The 20,411-nt window shown below is 35.3% G+C and overlaps 1 protein-coding gene and 1 non-coding gene across 11 annotated transcripts in view; both read right to left on the bottom strand.

Annotated features, from left to right (window-relative positions):
• The window catches only part of LOC105481614 (EGFR pathway substrate 8, signaling adaptor), a 169,040-nt gene that overhangs the window by 40,686 nt on the left and 107,943 nt on the right, over positions 1-20,411 (bottom strand). For 9 of the 10 annotated variants that reach the window (XM_011741354.3, XM_011741371.2, XM_071072163.1 and 6 more), the window contains exons 4-9: positions 10,936-11,003; positions 9,727-9,888; positions 9,450-9,599; positions 6,479-6,561; positions 5,793-5,929; positions 776-849 (exon numbers count right to left, since the gene is read on the bottom strand). In XM_011741354.3, the coding sequence (XP_011739656.1) occupies positions 776-849; positions 5,793-5,929; positions 6,479-6,561; positions 9,450-9,599; positions 9,727-9,888; positions 10,936-11,003 (674 nt within the window). Of the gene's footprint in view, positions 1-775; positions 850-5,792; positions 5,930-6,478; positions 6,562-9,449; positions 9,600-9,726; positions 9,889-10,935; positions 11,004-12,541; positions 12,565-20,411 lie in introns of those variants that run through there. The other variant, XM_071072164.1, reaches the window with a different exon arrangement.
• On the bottom strand, positions 11,787-11,890 carry LOC112426865 (U6 spliceosomal RNA). The gene has a single exon (XR_003018236.2). It is a non-coding gene; the product is annotated as a U6 spliceosomal RNA (small nuclear RNA).

The raw sequence follows: 20,411 nt of genomic DNA, 5'->3' as shown, positions 1-20,411 counted from the left end.
GACCACTGGAATGAATCTGATTATCTTACATACTATAGTCTTAGTTGCCTTTCTCCAATATGTGTGAAACTTGACATTCTTCTAATTTAAGACTAGAAATTGGGGTTAAATAAACTTTTCAGTATCACATGTAATAGTGTGATATAAAAATGGAATTCCAAATTTCAAATTCCTTTTAGTATTTGTTTCTCAATAAGCTAGTAACATGCGTACAGTATAAAAAGTAACTATATTAACAGCATATTCTGTATCTCATTTATAGAATGAGAATGCTATAATAAAGCATTTACAGCATTCTCATTCTGTAAATCACTAGAAGGAAATGAAAACAAATGTAGCATTATCTTTTACAAAAGCATTACGATTTACAAATCTATCCTTTAAAAATGCCACTTAACTTTTTTATTTATTCTAAAATACACTGTTAATAAATGCCAATAAGACATATTAAAAAGATATTTCAATTATGAATTACAAACTATAATAAAATAAAAACTGCACCATTCCTGACAGCTAATAATTCAGCCTAAGTTCCAATGTAAACTAGTTAATATGCTGATTCTTCTATCACAGCCCAAGTCTACTAACTAAATACTGGCATAAAGGCAAAAAATGGTTAAGGAAAAAACTAATTCAAAGGGCATAACCATCACTGGAAACAGAAAACATAGTTTCCATAAAACATCTTTATTTAAATAAGCTTCATTTACTTATGAAGTTTTTTTCCTCTTAAGAAAATAAAAGCCAATGATCTAAAGGCGACTCCTGTACTTACCACATCTCTGTCAATGCGGGCTGCCATCATCTCAGGCGTTTCTTCCTGCTCATGATACTGCCTTGGTTTCTCAACTACAGAAAGGAGAATCATGTCTTTCAACCTTTTACTCACACAATACCAATATAGGCAATTAAAACATAAAAATTAGTTTAAAAGGAGGACCATTCGCAAAAGGGAACACCTCCACTGGATACACAAGTCAAAACTGTGCTCATCAGCCATGAAATGCATCCTTGTCTACACTAACAGGAGCAGCTGGGCAGAGCCTATGTATTGGTCCTCTCACCTTTATGATGTTTATTTAACTTGTAATATCCCCTCTATTCTCTCTCTTCCCTGAGTCAGCTACCTGTAGAACCAACCTTAACTTAGCATTGTTTAATTCCTACACAAGCCAGAAACATAAACCAGCAGTTAAGCTTTTACTTCTCAAAAGCTGGTCAACTTAGTTCTAATGCAACAGAGCTATAATTTTTATACATTCCAATACTGTGACTACAATAAAGCTTTGGGAGTTCTGACAGCAGAGTGCTTCTTAAAATTTAAGTGTAATTAAGCTTAAAACCCACAATATTGGGCTCATTAATTTGAAGCTACGAGCTTTAAAAGCAGACAGAAATTTTCACATTAAAAAATAAATGTCCATTCAAGATATTAAGGTTGCTCAGTTGGCTAGAGCATGATGTTACTCATGAAGTTATTATCATGAACTCCTTCCTGGTATGAGTCAGTTAATACTACCCCTAAACACAGAGAGTTGTTACAGATATTTCATGGAAGAATAAATTTTAAAATATATGGATGGAACAACAGAAATGTAACACCACAAACGGAAGTACAACTCACGATACATCATCATGACTCATGATGATCAATACAGAGAACTGCAAAAAAATATTGGAAACTTTGTATTGCTATTCTTCCTATGCACTAACTTTACCTATAACTGGAACACTTGCCAACAAAAAAAAAAAGAAAGAAGAAATCACCATGTCTTATGAAACTTAATTAGCGGCTGTTAACTACTTTAAGATAATTAAAATTTCTATCTATGAAATCTTGCCAGTTAGCTACTATTTTACACATAGTTAGCTGCTACCTTGGCTGTAGTGGACTACCACAGAAAGCACTAAGTTGAGGTTGAAATAGCTATTAGGAACTCTACAGAGGTCCCCAAAAAATATCATTTGGAGGGCACAGTGACAGGGAGATATGGTATTTCTTGGGCTCTGTCAGGTCTGAAACACAACTAGGAACCCTAGTGCCACTGGCGCTATTCCACAGAGATCACTTTTGGAAGTCAGGGTTAGATATACCTCAGGGATTCAAAGGAGAAGCAGTTCAGCCTGAGTCAGCCAGAGCCTTCAGAGGAACCAGAAAGATACTCCTCTTGAGGGGCTTTCCAACTAAAAACTGGACTGGATCCAGGCCAAAGCTGAATAATAAGTCTTCTGTTTAGTCTAGTGGTAAATTTGAAGTTCTGAAAGCCTTATCTCACTTAGTTTAAGCAGATGACACTGCAGAAAATATTTCAGATAAAATTTAATGAGAGCTCAGAAAACCCTAGGGATAAATTCTCTCTTTGTTATAAATTATATTAGGTTCGGCAGGGCACAGTGGCACACGCCTGTAATTCCAGCACTTTTGGAGGCCGAGGCGGGAGGATCACGAGGTCAGGAGATCAAGACAATCTTGGCTAACACGGTGAAACCCCGTCTCTACTAAAAATACAAAAATTAGCCAGGTATGGTGGCATGCGCCTGTAATCCCAGCTACTTAGGAGGCTGAGGCAGGAGAATTGCTTGAACCCAGGAGGCAGAGGTTGCAGTGAGCTGAGATCGCACCACTGCACTCCAACCTGGGTGACAGAGCGAGACTCCATCTCAAAAAAAAAAAAAAAAAAAAATATATATATATATATATATGGTTCAACATATTATATATATAGTTCAACATATATATAATATTATACATAATATATTATATATACGTCATATAAGATGTATTATATATACATAAGATGTATTATATATACATTATATTATATAAGGTTCAGCATATATTTTTACAGGTTTATTCAGAATGTCTGTAAGCTTGTCTTATCCTTCCTCTACTTCAGAACCTCTTCATCAAAATAGTAACAACAAAAACACCATAAGTACACAAAAAGTATAGAATACAATAAATTACTGCATTTTAAACATTTTAAGTACAAAGATCAATACAAATTTACATAATTTATGAAAACAGAAACTTATAAAATTAAACTACATAGCTCTATTTTTTTTTAATGAATGCATCAGAGTTCTTTTTTTCATATATTCGGTAGCTCGGCTTACATTTAAACCTCTGAAAAAACCTTTAAGAATACAAGAAACCTAAACAAAATAGAAAACAATTCAGAAAGAAAATGAACTCAATTTGGCAAAATGAGAACCACAAATTATGCTTACTATTCTGCAGTCAGTACTATCATAAACATTATTTACTTTCAGATTCACAGCAACCCATGAATTCTTATCCGCATTTTAGAGATGAGGCTGAAGTACAGAGAGAGAACTTCCCAAGACCACACAGGTAGACAGATCAGGTCTTGCTTCAGAGCCCAACTTTTACCCTGCACATCCAAAGAAGAGTCCGAGGTGCCTCATTTTTGGAAATGAGTTATATCGTTTAACTATAGTGCCAGATACCCTGTGTGAATCATACTTTACTGGTTAAAGAATAAGAAAGCTGGCCAGGCGCGGTGGCTCACGCCTGTAATCCCAGCACTTTGGGAGGCTGAGGCGGGTGGATCACGAGGTCAGGAGATTGAGACCATCCTGGCTAACACGGTGAAACCCCGTCTCTACTAAAAATACAAAAAATTAGCCGGCCGTGGTGGCGGGTGCCTGTAGTCCCAGCTACTCGGGAGGCTGAGGCAGGAGAATAGCGTGAACCCAGGAGACGAAGCTTGCAGTGAGCCAGTATCAGGCCACTAGCCTGGGAGACAGGGAGACTCTGTCTCAAAAAAAAAAAAAAAAAAAAAAAAATTTAGAAAGTTAAGAAGTCCCACTGGAGTAGAGGCAGAAGAATGAGGCTCTAGCGTTCATCAGATTCGAGCCTGCTGAATCACAATTTATTCGTCCTTAAAATGAAGAGACTAAACCAAACACATTTTAAGGCATTTTTTTTAGTTATAAACATTTCAGATTCTAGTAAAATATTCTAACACATAAAAAGTAACACTAATAACACAGGTGAAACACAATGAGATCTCAGTTATTATTGATGAAGCAGCAGATAGCAGCTCTCATTTTTCCACAGCAGACTTACGGAACTGTTGTTATCTGTCTGAATGCTCAGACCCCTACACCATATTTCCATTCAAACATTTAGCTACAGGATCTAGCATTATAAATCATCCAAAATTACACACTGAGAAAAGATAGCCCACCAAAATGTCAGGTGACTTTTAGCACTAGAAGGCTATCCACTGAGTTGCTTTGGTTGTTTAGTAATCTAATGATGTCCTAACTTGTCTATTTTAATGAATATATTACTAATAAGACAGATACACATTAAATTAAAAAAATGACTTTAGAGAAACATAAGCTAAAACAGGGAGGTTTTTTTAAGCAAGTGGGAAATTATAATTCAGTGTTTTTAGGAAGTTGTTTGGCAATATGTGTCAAGAGTTTTTTAAAGGTTAATATTCTTAGCCCATAATTTCACTTCTAGAAATCTATCCTATAGAAATAACCAGAGATATGGTCAAAGATTTATAAACGAAGCTGTCCATCATTATTGATAAAAAATAAACTATGAAATAATATTTCAAAATTGAGAATGATTGAAAATGATACAATAATATAAACAATTATATATTCATCAAAAATCAACTTTTAAAAATGTTATATGGCAAAATATGCATCATATAATTCTAAAAATCAGTATTCAAAACTGCGTATACAACATGAACTTTATTGTTTAAGAAATAAGAAAAGACTAGAAAGTAAAATCAACTTGTCAACAGGATGATGAAAATTACAGATGAATTTATTTCCCTACGTATACAGGTCCAAGTTTTATGCATTCCAAATTTTTCAAATTTTACATAATGATTATTTGTAAAATAAAAATATATAAGGTTATATTTTTTAAAAAAACAGTAACGCTAAGTTCTATGTTATAATTGTTTTTAAACAGAATGCCAAGGTGAAATGATGCCACGCTCATAGGGCCCACTTGACAAGTACAGTACAGTCGTATGATGGATACCTTTTACCCTTCTCCACTGCCAGCAGCCAACCACTGTCCTGACAACCTTTCCATCAATATGACAAACTTGTCCACAAAGGGACTGTAGTTAAATAATAAAAATTGGAAATAATTTTAATCGCGGTCTTTAAAAAAACCTGTACATATTTTGTTGCCATCTTTTTAACTGTCAATCAAGTGAAACTTCCTCTCTTAGCATTAAAAAAAAAAAAAAAGAAAAGAAAAAAAGATTCTAACCCTAACACCATGTTTATTAAATGGTGGGTCTGAACTCTTACAGATAATAATCTTAACAAAATTCAAGGCTTAACTTTCTTTCACCTAAGATTTGATTTTTTTTTTTTTTGAAATGGAGTTTTGTTCTTGTTGTCCAGGCTGGAGTGAAATGGCGTGATCTCAGCTCACTGCAACCTCCGCCTCCCGGGTTCAAGCGATTCTCCTGTCTCAGCCATCCCAGTAGCTGGGGTTACAGGTGCCTGCCACCACGCTCACCACATTTTTGTAGTTTTAGTACAGACAGGGTTTCATCATATTGGTCAGGCTGGTCTCGAACTCCTGACCTCAGGTGATCCGCCCGCCTCAGCCTCCCAAAGTGCTGGGATTACAGGCATGAGACACTGTGCCCAGCCAGATTTGATTTTTTTAAAAGTAACCTCAAGCTTCAGTTCTGAAATGAGCATCAGAATTTGAAAGCAAGACCTATGCCCCAACCCAAAGTAAGTGTTCAATAAGTATTAATTCTAGGAAGACTCACAGTCCCCTTGGTCGGCTGCCCACGCAGACCAGGCTGCCACTCGACTTCTAACATCCACCTGGGTGACGGTCCCAGGGGGCGCAGGGGCAGGAGCTCTGGGTGGGGGTGGTATACCAGGGTCTGCGTTGGAAATCATCCTTAAAAAGATGAAAACAAATAGAATTTTTACCATCTCTATTTCTATAACATATCAATTAACTCAACTTGTGGTACTAGTTATTAAAATTCAGAAACAACTATGTCAAGGGGCAATAAGGATTTCCTAAGCATTCCATATTATGCATATTTATGAATGCATATGAAATTTAAAAAATTAATAGTCAGCTGAAAACTAGGTTGATTTTCTTTCTGAGTCTCATGTGATTTGGAAGGGCCATGGAACAATTACAATCCTACTGTCTAGCTTGTATTTCCCTAAGATACCTTCTCTTCAAATGCCACTCATCTTTCATGACCCTGTGACTTCCAACCCAAGTGAAGCCATATCAGAGAAAGATCAAAAATATGGAGAGCAAAGGAGCAAACGCACTGACAAACTTGGGAGAACAAATGTGTTGAGACTACAGGTTATGATCTATACAACATAATAATATACTTCCATGGAAAATAATTCTTCTAACTCTTTGGGGGAAAAAAGCCTTAGAAACAAATCAATTCCACCCCTTGATTTCTTTTAATGTTTTTACCTCAGGGCATCAGGCCGCCTCTTCTGTTTCCCTCCTTTACTGTCACTGATTGCACTTTCAATATCTTCACTAATTAGGTTTGCCTGCAAGGAGATACAAGTTACCTGTAAGTTGATAGATTTTTCCGAGTCTTGATATGTAGTTTAAAACAGGAAAAGGAATTGTTCCTTGTCTGAATCAGTAAGCATCTTGATGTAAAAATCTTTTTATAAAAATGTTGTGAAACATGACTCTTGTGGTTTTTATAATGGTGAACTATATAATGATAAGATTTTAAAAACTGAAGAAATGTTTAAAGATTATCTTAAAGGGAAACTATCCTTGAATAAAGGCAATGAAGGAGGCAAAGAATGGATATGCATATGCTAAAAATGAAACTGAGTAAAAATCTCTAATTGGGAAGAAATTAAGGGGTTAGAGATTCCCACACATAGAACAGACAGAGTTCCTTCCCTTTCTCATCCTCAAGATCCACTGGATACCTATTAACCCAGCAAAACATATCTTTGGGTTTAAGGCAAATCCACTACACCCATGAGATAAACTCCAATACTAGGTTGTACCCTTTTGGGTAACCACTTTATTTTGTCACTTCAGGTAAAAGCTAACTTTCTACAAACAATTAACTTTTCCAATACTTTTCCAATAAGAACATTCAGTTAGATATTTCTTGGGGATCAATGTGAGATTCACAGATAAGAAGTTTTTGTTTGGTTGCAAAGTTTGTTTAGAGCCAGTCATTATCACTCTATATTAGAATGTTGATGAGATGCACCATCTATGTTTGTGCCTCCTTGTTGTATGTAATGTTTTCTCAAATATGTACGTTGTATTTCTTTTACAGTAAGCATTGATAATCATAAAATTTTGGAAATGATGGGATATTTAAAAGAGCATCTCATCAGTTCCTTCTAATTAATAAAACTGAGGAGTACTTGTATGAAAGGGCCTGGCCAAGGTCACATTGCTCATTAAATGAGAGTGCCAATGCATCCCAGTCCAGTGTGACTTCCTAAGAGCATTAAGTTTCAATAAGACATTACAAACATCCTGTCAAAGGCTTTCTGTTACATAGGATACTAAAACTGAAGATGAAAAGACAGTTAATTAAAAATAATAATTATTATTTTTTTTAAAACCCCAAACAAAAACTGAAGATGCCTAGGAATCATCAACTTCTTATACTGGGGCTATTATATTTCTAAGAAAAATTTTGCTGCAAAGGTGGGCAGGAGCATTGCATGAAGTCCTATAATAAAGAAACTTTAAAAATCAAAAACAATATTGCACAATGAGCCATATAAAATAAACTGCATTTTTCATTGCGTTTATACTTTTAACCAGCCAAGGGAAAAAGGTCTCATATGCAGAGTATGAAACCAATGAGTAAATGCATATGGTGCTCTGTGGTATGTGAGCTTTTGGAGTTAGGACAGAACTATATTCAGTAAATACATTTTGAATCCATTATCATTACCATTCCATATCAAATAAAGCAAACCCTTTGTTCCCAAACTTAAAATTCAGAAGCTTTACACTATGGCATAGTAACTTTTAGCTCCCGGGGGCTTTTTAGAGCACAGATACAAACGTCAAATCTGAAATGTTTTTTAACTTAGGCCTCTGGTTTATATATGTTTGAATTAAATTTCACTATATTTTTAAAGCAAAATGTTCCCTTTAATATTTATTGAATATATCTAACCTTACAAAAATTATAATATACTATGACTTTCAAAAGGCACTATACAAAAATCTGATGAATATCACTTACACAAATTACTTAAATGCCAGTTCTTTTAGAAGAAGGTTTTTAGAAAGTCATCTGTGATGTAAATTGAAATTAGAAGAAAATTATGAAACACAGTTTACAGTCAATTTTACTTTATCTATCATCTTTAAATGTCAAAAAATACAGAAAAGATCAAGTGACTGTGCTAATCTCCTAAAAGTTCTTTATAAAATAAAATTACATGGATATTTTATAATATATCATCAAAATGTTAAATCATTGCTTTAGCAAAGTACCAATTAACACAAAATGATTTCTCTTTTAAAGAAAACAACTCAGGAAATAAACACATTCAAGGTTGAAGATAACTTCTAAGGTCCAATAAAGCATCACAAATTATAATCATTTGAAATTACACTATACTTTGAAATAGAAACTTTCAGGACACATCGTGTTATTACTGGCTCATCCATTTTCATTTGGGAATTACAAATCCTGAGCAACGATTCGAATCACATAATTAAATGGTGAACTTTAAATCAATATCGTGGGAAATGTCTAAGTACTTCATTGCAGTAATCCACGCTATGTCATTAGTGCAGAATAAATTAGAATTACATGATTATTTACTGTCCACAAAGCATGATTTCTGAACAATCAATTTTTAATTATAAGTTTAAGGCATTTGATGTGAATTTAATATATTATCTATCCTTTAAAAAAAAAAAAAACAGAATGCCTCTTATTTTTAAGAGACACAGTCTCACTCTGTTGCCCAGGCTGGAGTGCAGAGGGGCGATTATAGCTCCCTGTAATCTCCAACTCCTGGCTCAACAGATTTTCCTCTCTCAGCCACCTGAGTAGCTGAGACTACAAGTATGTACAACCACACCTGGCTAATTTTTTAAACCTTTTCAGTAAAGACTGGTCTTGCCATGTTGTCCAGGCTGGGCTTGAACTCCTGGCCTCAAGCTATCTTACAGCCTCGGCCTCCCAAAGCACTGGGATTACAAGTATGAGCTACTCTGCCTGCCCCTGATTTTATTAACATCACCCTAATTTCTTTATTTACTTGCCATGGAAATCCTAAGGAAGATACTAAGGTATTTGTTTTCCTTACAAGATCCTCAGAAACTAAAAATCTAGTACCTAATATGAGATATATTATCAAAATAGGTAATTCAAAAGCTGCCAGAACGTCTGCTTAAAGAGGAAACAAAAATTTCACCATTCTCTTACCTTAACCTCATCACACTGGAAAAGATGAAGATCTGGCTTGTTCTGGGTTGGCTCTTTGCACACCAGGGCAAGCACTGAATCATAGCTGCATGAATGCATCACAGCTTGGCAGTGCTGGATTGTGTTTAAAGGAAAATTCTCCAGTTCATTCTATAAATAAAGTAAACATTTTATTTTTCAAACTTCCACCCATTTTCAAACAATCTGAAATGACTATAAACATTAATATTAGTGGCATTTTCTTGAAAATAAAATAGTATAAATTTTACACACTTGCCTTTGATTCTAAATCAATCAGGCTCACAGCTCTGTCATCCACTTGAAGAATCATATCTTGAGTCCACACTTTGCCCTTGGCATCAAGCAATTTCAACTTCCTTATTCCATCATCAACAGTGATCATAGCATCTTTCCGATCCAGGATAAATGTAGTCAAGTGCTTACGATTGGCAAAAAGGAAAAGGATTTATAACAGATACAAATACATACAACCTCTTACATTTCCAATACGTTTTCCAAAAGAAAATCAAATTAACCTGAGGTCAGCTAGCAGAGAACGACAAACATAAAGTGCTCTTAAAACTTCATGACTATTTTAACGAGAGAATAAAGCCAAGCAGGGATTTTTGGGGTTTTTTGGAATAGAAGAAATGGTGTTTTGACTCATAAGATACCTAAATCTCTTTCATACTGAGCCATGTTGAACTACATAAACATGATATTAAAACAACTTCTTAACAGCTTAAATAATATTCTCTTTAAGTATACTTTTCCCTATTTTATACTCTATTATGGTTATTTAAATGCTGAACCTAGCAGCATTTAAAGAGCAGGCTATCTGTATGGGAGCTTTAAAACTATGGACACTGATTGTAGCAACAGCACAATTCTAGCCTACAGGAGCTGTCAAACTATTCAATCCACTAAAACCACTTACTGAAACAAAACTGTTTAAATTTGATTAAGCATGCTTGAGATAGGTAGAAAACTGGAAATAAGAGCAATTTAAAAATTACTTCTCTGCTTAAATATTTTCTATTATAAGCAGAGGTCATCTAGATAAATTCCAACCAAGAGCAAATATCTTAAAAGAGAGCCAAAACTTAAAAATAACCCTTATTTAACTAGAACTAGTAATAACTTTAGTTAAACTAGAAACTAAACTGCTCACTGAAACTGTCAAAGGCTTAATTTCGAGAAGATTCTACAGTACAAAGTAGAAGCCATTATCCTTTTTTAAATGAAATAAGACTGGCAATGATAAATGAGTAGTAGTTATGATTTTAAATCATTCTTTATGAAAATAGACCACAGACTAACAAGATATTTTACATGTAACATCTGTTTTAAAAAAACCTAAACAAAAAGGTCAGTGCAACTTAAAATACATCATAAGAATGAAATAAAACCGAATTCTGATTTAACTTCCAACGTTTATGTTCCTCAAGTGTCACTCTAAATACTAGCAAATGCCAAAGCATCTTACTTCAACACGGTATTGAGATATATCTGACACACTGCTGACACTGTCCCGTGCATAATTCTTCCTTTGTTCTGAAAGAGAAATTGAAAAAGCCATGATTTGTCGCCTAATAAGCTGAAGTTCATATATTGGTATCATGTGGCTATCTCTAAAACTAGTCTATCTCACGTATAAATACAGTAGCTGACAAGTTGCCATTGTGTGGTATATCTGAAAACACTCATTATTCACAGTAAATCTAAAAACCACAAGAACGTCTAAATAATAGGCAAGAACAATTTGATCCACTATATGTTTTTAGAATTCCAAAGGTTAACAAGATTATAAATACTATAAGAAAAAAAGTTATTTCCTCTAAAGGTTTTTTTTATCAGTCAGGGACCTACTGTTTTGACAAATCAATTACAACTGGCTTACAAATTTCATCTGTTACTGCACTGATAGCAAAATATAATTGCAAATATTGTCATAGATACTGTATTATATGAGTTAGACTACATTATTAAAATCATAGACACTACAAGGAACAACTTCTTTTGCAGTATCCAAACTGGGATAGTGTTAGAGGAGATTTCAAGCATGATTCAATCACATGGCTTGCCATTAAATATTAACAGTTTTCACACATCTACAGAACACACAAATGTGATACTTAGAATCATAAATATAAGTTGATAGGAAAAATGAGAAAGTCAGGTAGAAAGTTATTGCACCAAACTACTTAAAAAGCAAAAAGAAACCTTTAATTTTCTTTTCTGAAATGCTGCAAAACCAAAAACTAACATTAAAATATAAAAAGTATGTTGGTAATATTTGGCATTTGTTACTGTCTTTTTAAAATTTGTATTATTTTTTAAAATATGGAACACTTCATGAATTTGCATGCCATCCCTGCACAGAGGCCATGCTAATCTCTGTATCATTCCAATTTTAGTATATGTGCTGCCAAAGTGAGCACTATTTGTTGCTTTCTAATCAAGCAACTTGCTTATTTGTAAATTCAGAGTTGCCCTGTTTCTTCTAAACAGAATGCTATGATGAAAAACAACTTTGAGAGGGAACTGTCAGATTTGTTCTCCCAGCTTCAGCTGTGTCACTAAGTAGGAAACTAAATTTGGGCAAGACACTTAATACCCTGGGCCTCAGCACCCTTACTGTAAAATAAAAGGGTTAAACAAGGTCAAACCTACAGGCCTTTAAGGATTTAACATTCTGACATATAGATATGCCTTAGCTTCCCCAACAACCTGTTTTCTTTGTAAATGTAAACCTATTTATTTTAGTTAATATAGTTATTCTATAACAGATAAGTTGTTTGGAAAGTTCTGCTGAACATAAAAGCTGAGCAAGTACAAAAATATAAAGTGCATAATGTACATATGCAGACTCAGAACGTTAACAAAGAATTTTAAGAAAACTTAATAAATTTTCGTTTTACAACACATATGAAAATAACTTTTCATTTATATTTACTTGTACAATTTAGATTAAAATCTCCATATCCTTGTATCAATATTACTCTGATACTCCAATACATTCCATTTTTGCTTTTGCAGCATTAAAATTACTTAATAAAAACAGAAGCACTACAAAATTCACTCTCTGCTACCTTTCTTTTTTTGTTTGGATGACGACCTGAGGAAGTATGATCCATCTGGTCCTACCAAAATAATGGCATCAAAATGAAAGATCTGGTTTCACCTAAAATTTTCTCTCCCAATATAACAAAACATAAACCTTCACTTACATGACTGTATTCTATATATTTTTAAAAAGTGAACGACCATGATTTTTCTGATTAGCTGTTGCGGATTAATCAGTGTGAGATATTAACGCATGGATAATTATCCTTGCGACAGCTGTTACGACTCTTGTAATACAATATATAATTCAGGAATATATTTCACAAAACCACATCCAGAAACAATCACTATTTCAGAGTCCCTGGCTCACCATATTCTAACACAACTGTCCATGACAGATTCACAGCAGGAGCATTCTGCTTGCTTTGATCTGACCTTAGGACAGTAAAAGAAATGGCAGTGGTTGCCGTGACACCCAGTCATGATATGGGAACTCCTGGATGTTTAAATGCTTGTCTTTTGGGTAATTTATTGGCAAATGCAACAGCTGAAGATCTGAAACACTGTGTTTCTATTTAGATATTCTCATTATGAAGTATTAAGAATTTATCCCTGACCTCCCGATTTCCTAGCATATAGTTTCCCAATCCCACAGAAATATAATTTACAGAAATGAAAAGAAAAACTATCTGATAGCATTTTTAAACAGTGTGACATTAACTGATCACTCTGATTGCCTAGAAGATATGATGTCATTTCTAATATTCCAAATTAAGAACCTGCTTTAGGAATTCCTAAGCTGCTTTCTCTCCTATGTTGTACACTAAATAAGTTGTATAAGAAACTACCTTTTAAAGATCCTAAAAATGTATAAATGCCATAAAATGGATTTATAAATAAATTAGTAGTTCCAGTGATTTTTAAGTCAATCCATAAATAAAGGTTAATATTAACATTTTAATAGGCAATTTTGAAAGACATTTCCTAAAAAGGCAATTATAATACATTTCTTTTTTATGAGAATCATATATATTCACAAGAACTGGTATAAATAGTAATTAGGCTCCTAAGCTAGAAATCTCACCAAAGCCTTAAAACAGTATAAAAAGCCTAACCAAAATCTCTCGACACTACTCAAGATGAATCCTCTAATGAAATTCACCACTGTTGCTAACAGTGGTTCTCATCCTTGGCTGCATGTTAGAATGAACTTGATAAAACAGTGTGCAACTCATCTACTATATACTATCTCTTTAAGCAGAACATTTTCCTTTCCAAATTAAGAATGTAAATATGGTCAAATAGTATATTAAATAATAAATACATGAATACATGAATAAATATGGCAGTAGGGTTTTAGCTTTCTAGTAGTACAAGCTGCTCAACTCCCAACATAAGACTAAGTCTATTTCCCCTCCTATTCTGGCCCCTGCCTCTCTTTCTCTCTCAGAATCAATTAGAGGTAGGATGACACTTACTTGCCTATAGAACCACTGGTTGTGTTTCACTATTTTGCCTATTAGCTTTTATGTTATGGTCCAGAATGTACAACTCCAAACAGACAGAATTGCATGAATTCAGTAACCAGTGATGAAAAATCTTTACATACAATTTTATTATACACTATTGCAAAAACTGATATTCAACTCCCAGATCAGAAATACTAAATGTAGGTTTCATTTAATTTGTTAATTAGTTGAACTACAAGTATAAAAAGCATCCAGGTCTTGGTATTTATACTTAATTCCCCTTTACCTGCATTGCTGTTTACGCATAATATAACGTTTGAAATGGCTAATATTCAGAGATACAGCTAATATTTAGAATTTTTGTTCTCTTTCTCTGAAAACAAAAATGTTCCTTAGAGAGTAAGGATTTGGCCACTAGCAAGAAAAAAGTAACATAAAAGCAGCTGCTGAGTACTCCTCTCTCTAAATAAAACAATGGGCTAGAACTCATATTACTTTACACTTAACGAAAACTTTCAACCACAGTAAAGGAGAATTCCTTTCCCAGTATCTTAGTGTCTAAGTGTATTTATTCCGTAGAGGAGAGGTGCTTAATGGGAATCAGTGGTGAGCACTGAGTGATAATTACAAGCTCTCAATATCAGGCAACTACAATCACAGTTTGACAAATGAGTATCTGAACCAAGATACCATTATGAAGAATAAACAAAATCATTTCTTTAAAACTACATTATTTAAGAAGTAATTTTATTGACCTGTTCAACAAATTATTAAAATGGCTTATTCCATGAGGTATAAAAGGAGTTTTAAAATTTTCAGCTAAGTTGGGAAAACTGCCAAACTGTCTTTTTGAGTCAATTGCGCTGCCACATTCTATCAAGCTGAATTTTTGACTCAAACATTTAGCTCAATTTCCTAATACTATTTAATGAATTAGAAGCCATTTACATCTTAAGAATTTAAAAAAAAAATTTTGTTCTGTTAAAAAAAAAAAAAGATTTCAATGTTTTCTCTAAGTAAAATACATACTGTAAATAATCAGGATGGGCAAAAGAGAAACAGATTTTCACTCTTAAGTGCTACTTGAATGTGTAAGAAGTTGCTTGGGCTTTAATTATAACAATTAAACAGAGAGACTAGCTCCAAACCAAGATCAGGAGATAGAGAGACACACGAAGAGAAAGAAAGCTAGGTATGAAAAGGACAACATATGGAATGGATATGTGTTAAGAAAAATTCAGGAACACTGCTACAAGACAGTTGAATCAAGCACTGTGTAGAACTAAAGTTTATAGTAAACCCAACTATACAGAAATTCACCATGCAGTTTATAAGTTACTCATACTCAATTCTTACCAATACCTCCTTGAGAAGAAAAAACAAAGATGGAAAAACACAAATATATTTTCCTACTTGTTAACATCACAAAGCAGTTTAAACTTAAGGTTAAAATAAGACTTAAGGCCAGGCGTGGTGGCTCACACCTGTAATCCCAGTACTTGGGAGGCCCAGGTAGGCAGATCACTTGAGGTCAGGAGTTCAAGACCAGCCTGGCCAACATGGCGAAAGGCTGTCTCTACTAAAAATACCAAAATTAGCTAGGTGTGGTGGCACATGCCTATAATTTCAGCTACTCAGGAGGCTGAGGCAGGAGAATTACTTGAACTAGGATGTGGAGATTGCAGTCAGCTGAAATTGTGCCACGGCACTCCAGCCTGGGTGACAGAGCGAGACCCTATCTCAAAAAATAAAAATAAAAATGAAATGAGACTTAAAAGAGTACCTTTCTATCATACTGACCCAATATTGTGTGTCCTCCCAATAATAAAATCTCAAAGTTAACTGTAGGTGTTGGTAATGACAACAAAATATCGCTAATTGGTAATTCAATGAAATGAGTTTTCTAGAGACAAAATGACTTTAAGCAGTTGGTAATTCATGAAATGATCACATTCCAAATTAAGCAATATCTAATTTAAAGAGAAGTTACCGTTCTAGAAAGTCCAGCTATTTAGTACATAGCATAATACCCACACTTAAATAAATGAAGTCCTCTGAGTGTTTGTTAGAGATGTCACCATGTCTATACATTAACACGTGCATATTTTAACATACAGACTGTAGTGGAAAAGACTCTCCCAGCTGGGCGCGGTGGCTCACGCCTGTAATCCCAGCACTTCGGGAGACGGAGGCAGGTGGATCACGAGGTCAGGAGATTGAGATCATCCTGGCTAACACGGTGAAACCCAGTCTCTACTAAAAATACAAAAAAATTAGCCAGGCATGGTGGAGGGCACCTGTAGTCCCAGCTACTCAGGAGGCTGAGGCAGGAGAATGGTGTGAACCCAGAAAGCGGAGATTGCAGTGAGCCAAGATCGCGTCACTGCACTCCAGCCTGGGCGACAGAGCAAGACTCCGTCTCAAAAAAAAAAAAAAAAAAAAAAAAAAAAAAAAGACTCTCAAGTCCCCACTTAGAACCTATTTACTAAGAACATTTTTTATGTAGTTTCCCAGCCCATAGATATCAGAATCCATGCTAGAAGCTCACAGGTTATAACAACATGGAAAAGGGACAGGCTTGAGACCCAGCCACATGGAAAAAGCAGCCCTAAATATTCAAAAGGGAGGTGAATCCGAATGATTTGGTGTGAAGGTAAGGAATGCAGCCCCTGAGTTTCACAGTGCATAAGCTAATGTGCACACACATGATCCTTTGTCACTAAGAAGATCATGTACCAGGAAGATCTGGCACCAACCGCTGTCAGACCCAAGGGAAGGGAATATTTAATATACTTTCCAGGTATTTCCCTTAAGAACAATTTTAAATTTTAGTGCTTAAAGGCTTTGACAGACAGCCTAGCTGGAAAAAAATTATAAAATTTCCAGTATTCTGATAACAGTAGCTAAATAAAATGTTACTGTTATGAGATAACTGGAGGAGGGAGAAATTAACATTTATCTTCCTAAGGAAGTGTTATGGTGTCAGGGACGATAATGATGCAGAGTCTTTCATATGCTGGCTCAAAAATTTCTTGTGTGATAATTTAAAAATGTCAAAATCGAGTTATTAAAATTGCTACATATTTTCACTATTTTCCTTGAATAAATTAATATGTTCTCAAATAAGCAAATTTATTGTCATATACAAGCATAGTTCACAATACATTTATACCACTTATAAAAAATATTTCTAGAACATTATAGGGAGTGAATATGGAATATAAGTTTTAAAATATATAATGAAAGTCACCTCTTGATTCTGTCAAAATATCACTATAATGAATTGTCTAACATTTGGAGGTAATATCAAAATATTAAATTTGAGAATCTTGATGAATCTGAGGACCCGGGACAGAAAGTGACTCTCCAGTACCACTCCCCATTTCCATGATGGCGTCATTACTTCTGTTTTCTCATATAAACTTACCACAGAGTTATTATCGTTTTTATTTTATACATGAGGAAACTGGGGTCAATCATTTGTGCAAAACAGCAGCCATTTGGTAGCAGTACCATGGTTCAGATCCTCTGGCCTCCAAAACCCCTGCTGCCTTTCTGAGCACATTCAGTGGAAGCAATCCGGGTGGCCCGTTATGGTGTCAGACCTGAAAAGTGTTCTCATGAAAAACTCTACATGAAACTTCAGATAGAGTAGCTAGACTGTGGTCAGTGCGTAAAAAACAGTGTGAACATTCATGTTCCAGTGCACAAGACAGTATCCTCCTATTACAAAGATGTTCATGAAGGCAAATTAATTCTTGGAAGATGATTTCAACTCATTTAAAATTGTAAAAGGATAAATTTTACATAAGATGCATAAACTGTGAGAAAACAAACTATATCACAAATCTCTTTACTAAATTTCCAGTTAAGAAGAGACACTGCCAGCACACACTGTTTAAGTTGCAGATGTGGTTTCCTTCCTCTTTGTGTAATACCCACCACTGTATCTCAACACACCACACAAAACACACAAATAGTGCCTTCCCTCTGAGAGTTCTCAGAAAATGCCTATGGAATGAATGGACAGATGGATGAATGACAAGGGAGAAATATGTTCATGTTTTGAAGATACATATAATCTCTTCTGGGTGACAAAGGATCGTGTGTGTGCACATTAGCTTATGTGCTGTGAAACTCGGGGGCTGCATTCCTTACCTTTACACTAAATCATTCAGATTCATCTCCCTTCTGAATATTTAGGGCTGCCTTTTCCATGTGGCCGGGTCTCAAGCCTGTCTCTTTTACATGTTGTTATAATATACGTACTTCTAGCATGTGACAATAGACGCTATATATAAGTGAAAACTATGCAGACTGGGATGCTAAACATTCCCAAAGCTACCTAAAAAAAACTTCAACTAGAATCTGTTTATTGCAAAGCGATCTTCAAAACATGAACATATTTCTCCCTTGTCATTCATCCATCTGTCCATTCATTCCATAGGCTTTTTCTGAGAACTCTCAGAGGGAAGGTACTATGTGTATGTCTTTGTGCAGTGTGTTGAGAGACAGTGGTGGGTATTAGAAACAAAGAGGAAAGAAACCACATCTGCAACTTAAAGCCATCTTACTTTTAAGCCTAATCCATTGCTAAGACTTATTTCCTCCCTATAAAAGCTTCTTGGATTTGCCCTTTTCTTTTCTTTTTTTTTTTTTTTTTTGAGACGGAGTCTCGCTCTGCCGCCCAGGCTGGAGTGCAGTGGCCGGATCTCAGCTCACTGCAAGCTCCGCCTCCCGGGTTCCCGCCATTCTCCTGCCTCAGCCTCCCGAGTAGCTGGGACTACAGGCGCCCGCCACCTCGCCCGGCTAGTTTTTTGTATTTTTTAGTAGAGACGGGGTTTCACCGTGTCAGCCAGGATGGTCTCGATCTCCTGACCGCGTGATCCGCCCGTCTCGGCCTCCCAAAGTGCTGGGATTACAGGCTTGAGCCACCGTGCCCGGCCGGATTTGCCCCAGAAATGAAAATGAACAGTCACTGTTCATTTTCAGTATAGTCTACAAAATTGTTACATTGTAATCAAGTTCTAAGTTATGTGACTTTGACAATCATCTAACTTGCAAAGGAGGCCTCACTTTGCTTTATATGTAAAAGGAGGGAAATAAAATTTACTGCTTAAAAGCTAATGATTTTCCAGGCTGGTCTCGAACTCCTGACCTCAAGTAATCCACCCACCCTGGCCTCCCAAAGTGCTGGGATCACAGGCGTGAGCAACCCCGTCTCTACTAGAAATACAAAAATTAACCAGATGTGGTGGCACGGGTCTATAGTCCCTGCTACTCTGGATGCTGAGGCAAGAGAATTGCTTGAACCCAGGAGGCAGAGGTTGCAGTGAGCCGATATCATGCCAATGCACTCCAGCCTGGGCAACAAAGCGAGACTCTGTCTCCAAAAAAATAAAATAAAATAAAATAAAAGTAAGAGTTTTCAATCCTTGGATCTAAGATTTTATACAGTTGCTTCTAATACAATATAAACATTAAAATTTACAGGTGAGTTCTATATTCTATTCTTATTTCTTTCTTAGCTCTCTGAAATTAGATTTTAGATCTGTGGTATTTGTGAGAGGATTAATACTCTTTCTCCTTATTAAAATCTTTAGGCTATTATTAGGTGTCTAATTTGCCATATTACTTATATCTCTGATTCACTTATTTCCATGCATAGTCATCAAATTCATCCTCGATATTACTACCAGAGTGAGCCAGAGCAACTCAGACCTATTACTATCCTGATTAAAACACATCAAAGGCTGCTCATTCATTGTAAACAATGCCTAAATTCCTTAGTATAATTCTTCCCAATGTGGTCTATGTTCACTTTTTCAATCTTATTTCCCAATGCACCACCATGCACTCTCCAGTTAACACCAAATTGCTTGCATCTCATTAATTCATTACACTCATTCTGCAAGTATTTCTGAGCATAAATTATATATTAGCCACTATGCCAATAAGCACAGGGAATCCTGAAGTGAACAAGACAAATATGGGCCACCTTCACAGCCTTGACAGTCCCGCTTAAAAGGGTTTCATACTGTCTGTAGCATCCTCTGGCCCCTGAAATGCCGAAGAACACAATATAACTTTCACAGCTCAACTCAAGGCTCAATTCCCCCATTAAATCCTTTCTGACCAACCCTCACCATTGCACCTCATATACACTACCATCTAAGCACATTTAGCCCTTTATTATAACAATGTGTTTACTAGTCTATTGCACCAAAATGGCACACAGGCAACAGCCATCTCTTAGTCATCTTTGAAATGAATGAAAGTACACAGAAATAAAGACTATGAAGATCATGGCATAACATACTTAATAAATACTGTACTTAATAAATATCTGTCTTCAAATAAAAGGCTGAAAGAATATATTTTATTCTTATAAAAAAAATCTTTTTCCTGTTATCTTCAAGTTATTCTC

This window comes from Macaca nemestrina, chromosome 10 (genome assembly GCF_043159975.1).
Source record: "Macaca nemestrina isolate mMacNem1 chromosome 10, mMacNem.hap1, whole genome shotgun sequence".
Classification (NCBI taxonomy): Eukaryota; Metazoa; Chordata; class Mammalia; order Primates; family Cercopithecidae; genus Macaca; species Macaca nemestrina.
This window is presented reverse-complemented; position numbering and strand designations above follow the sequence as displayed.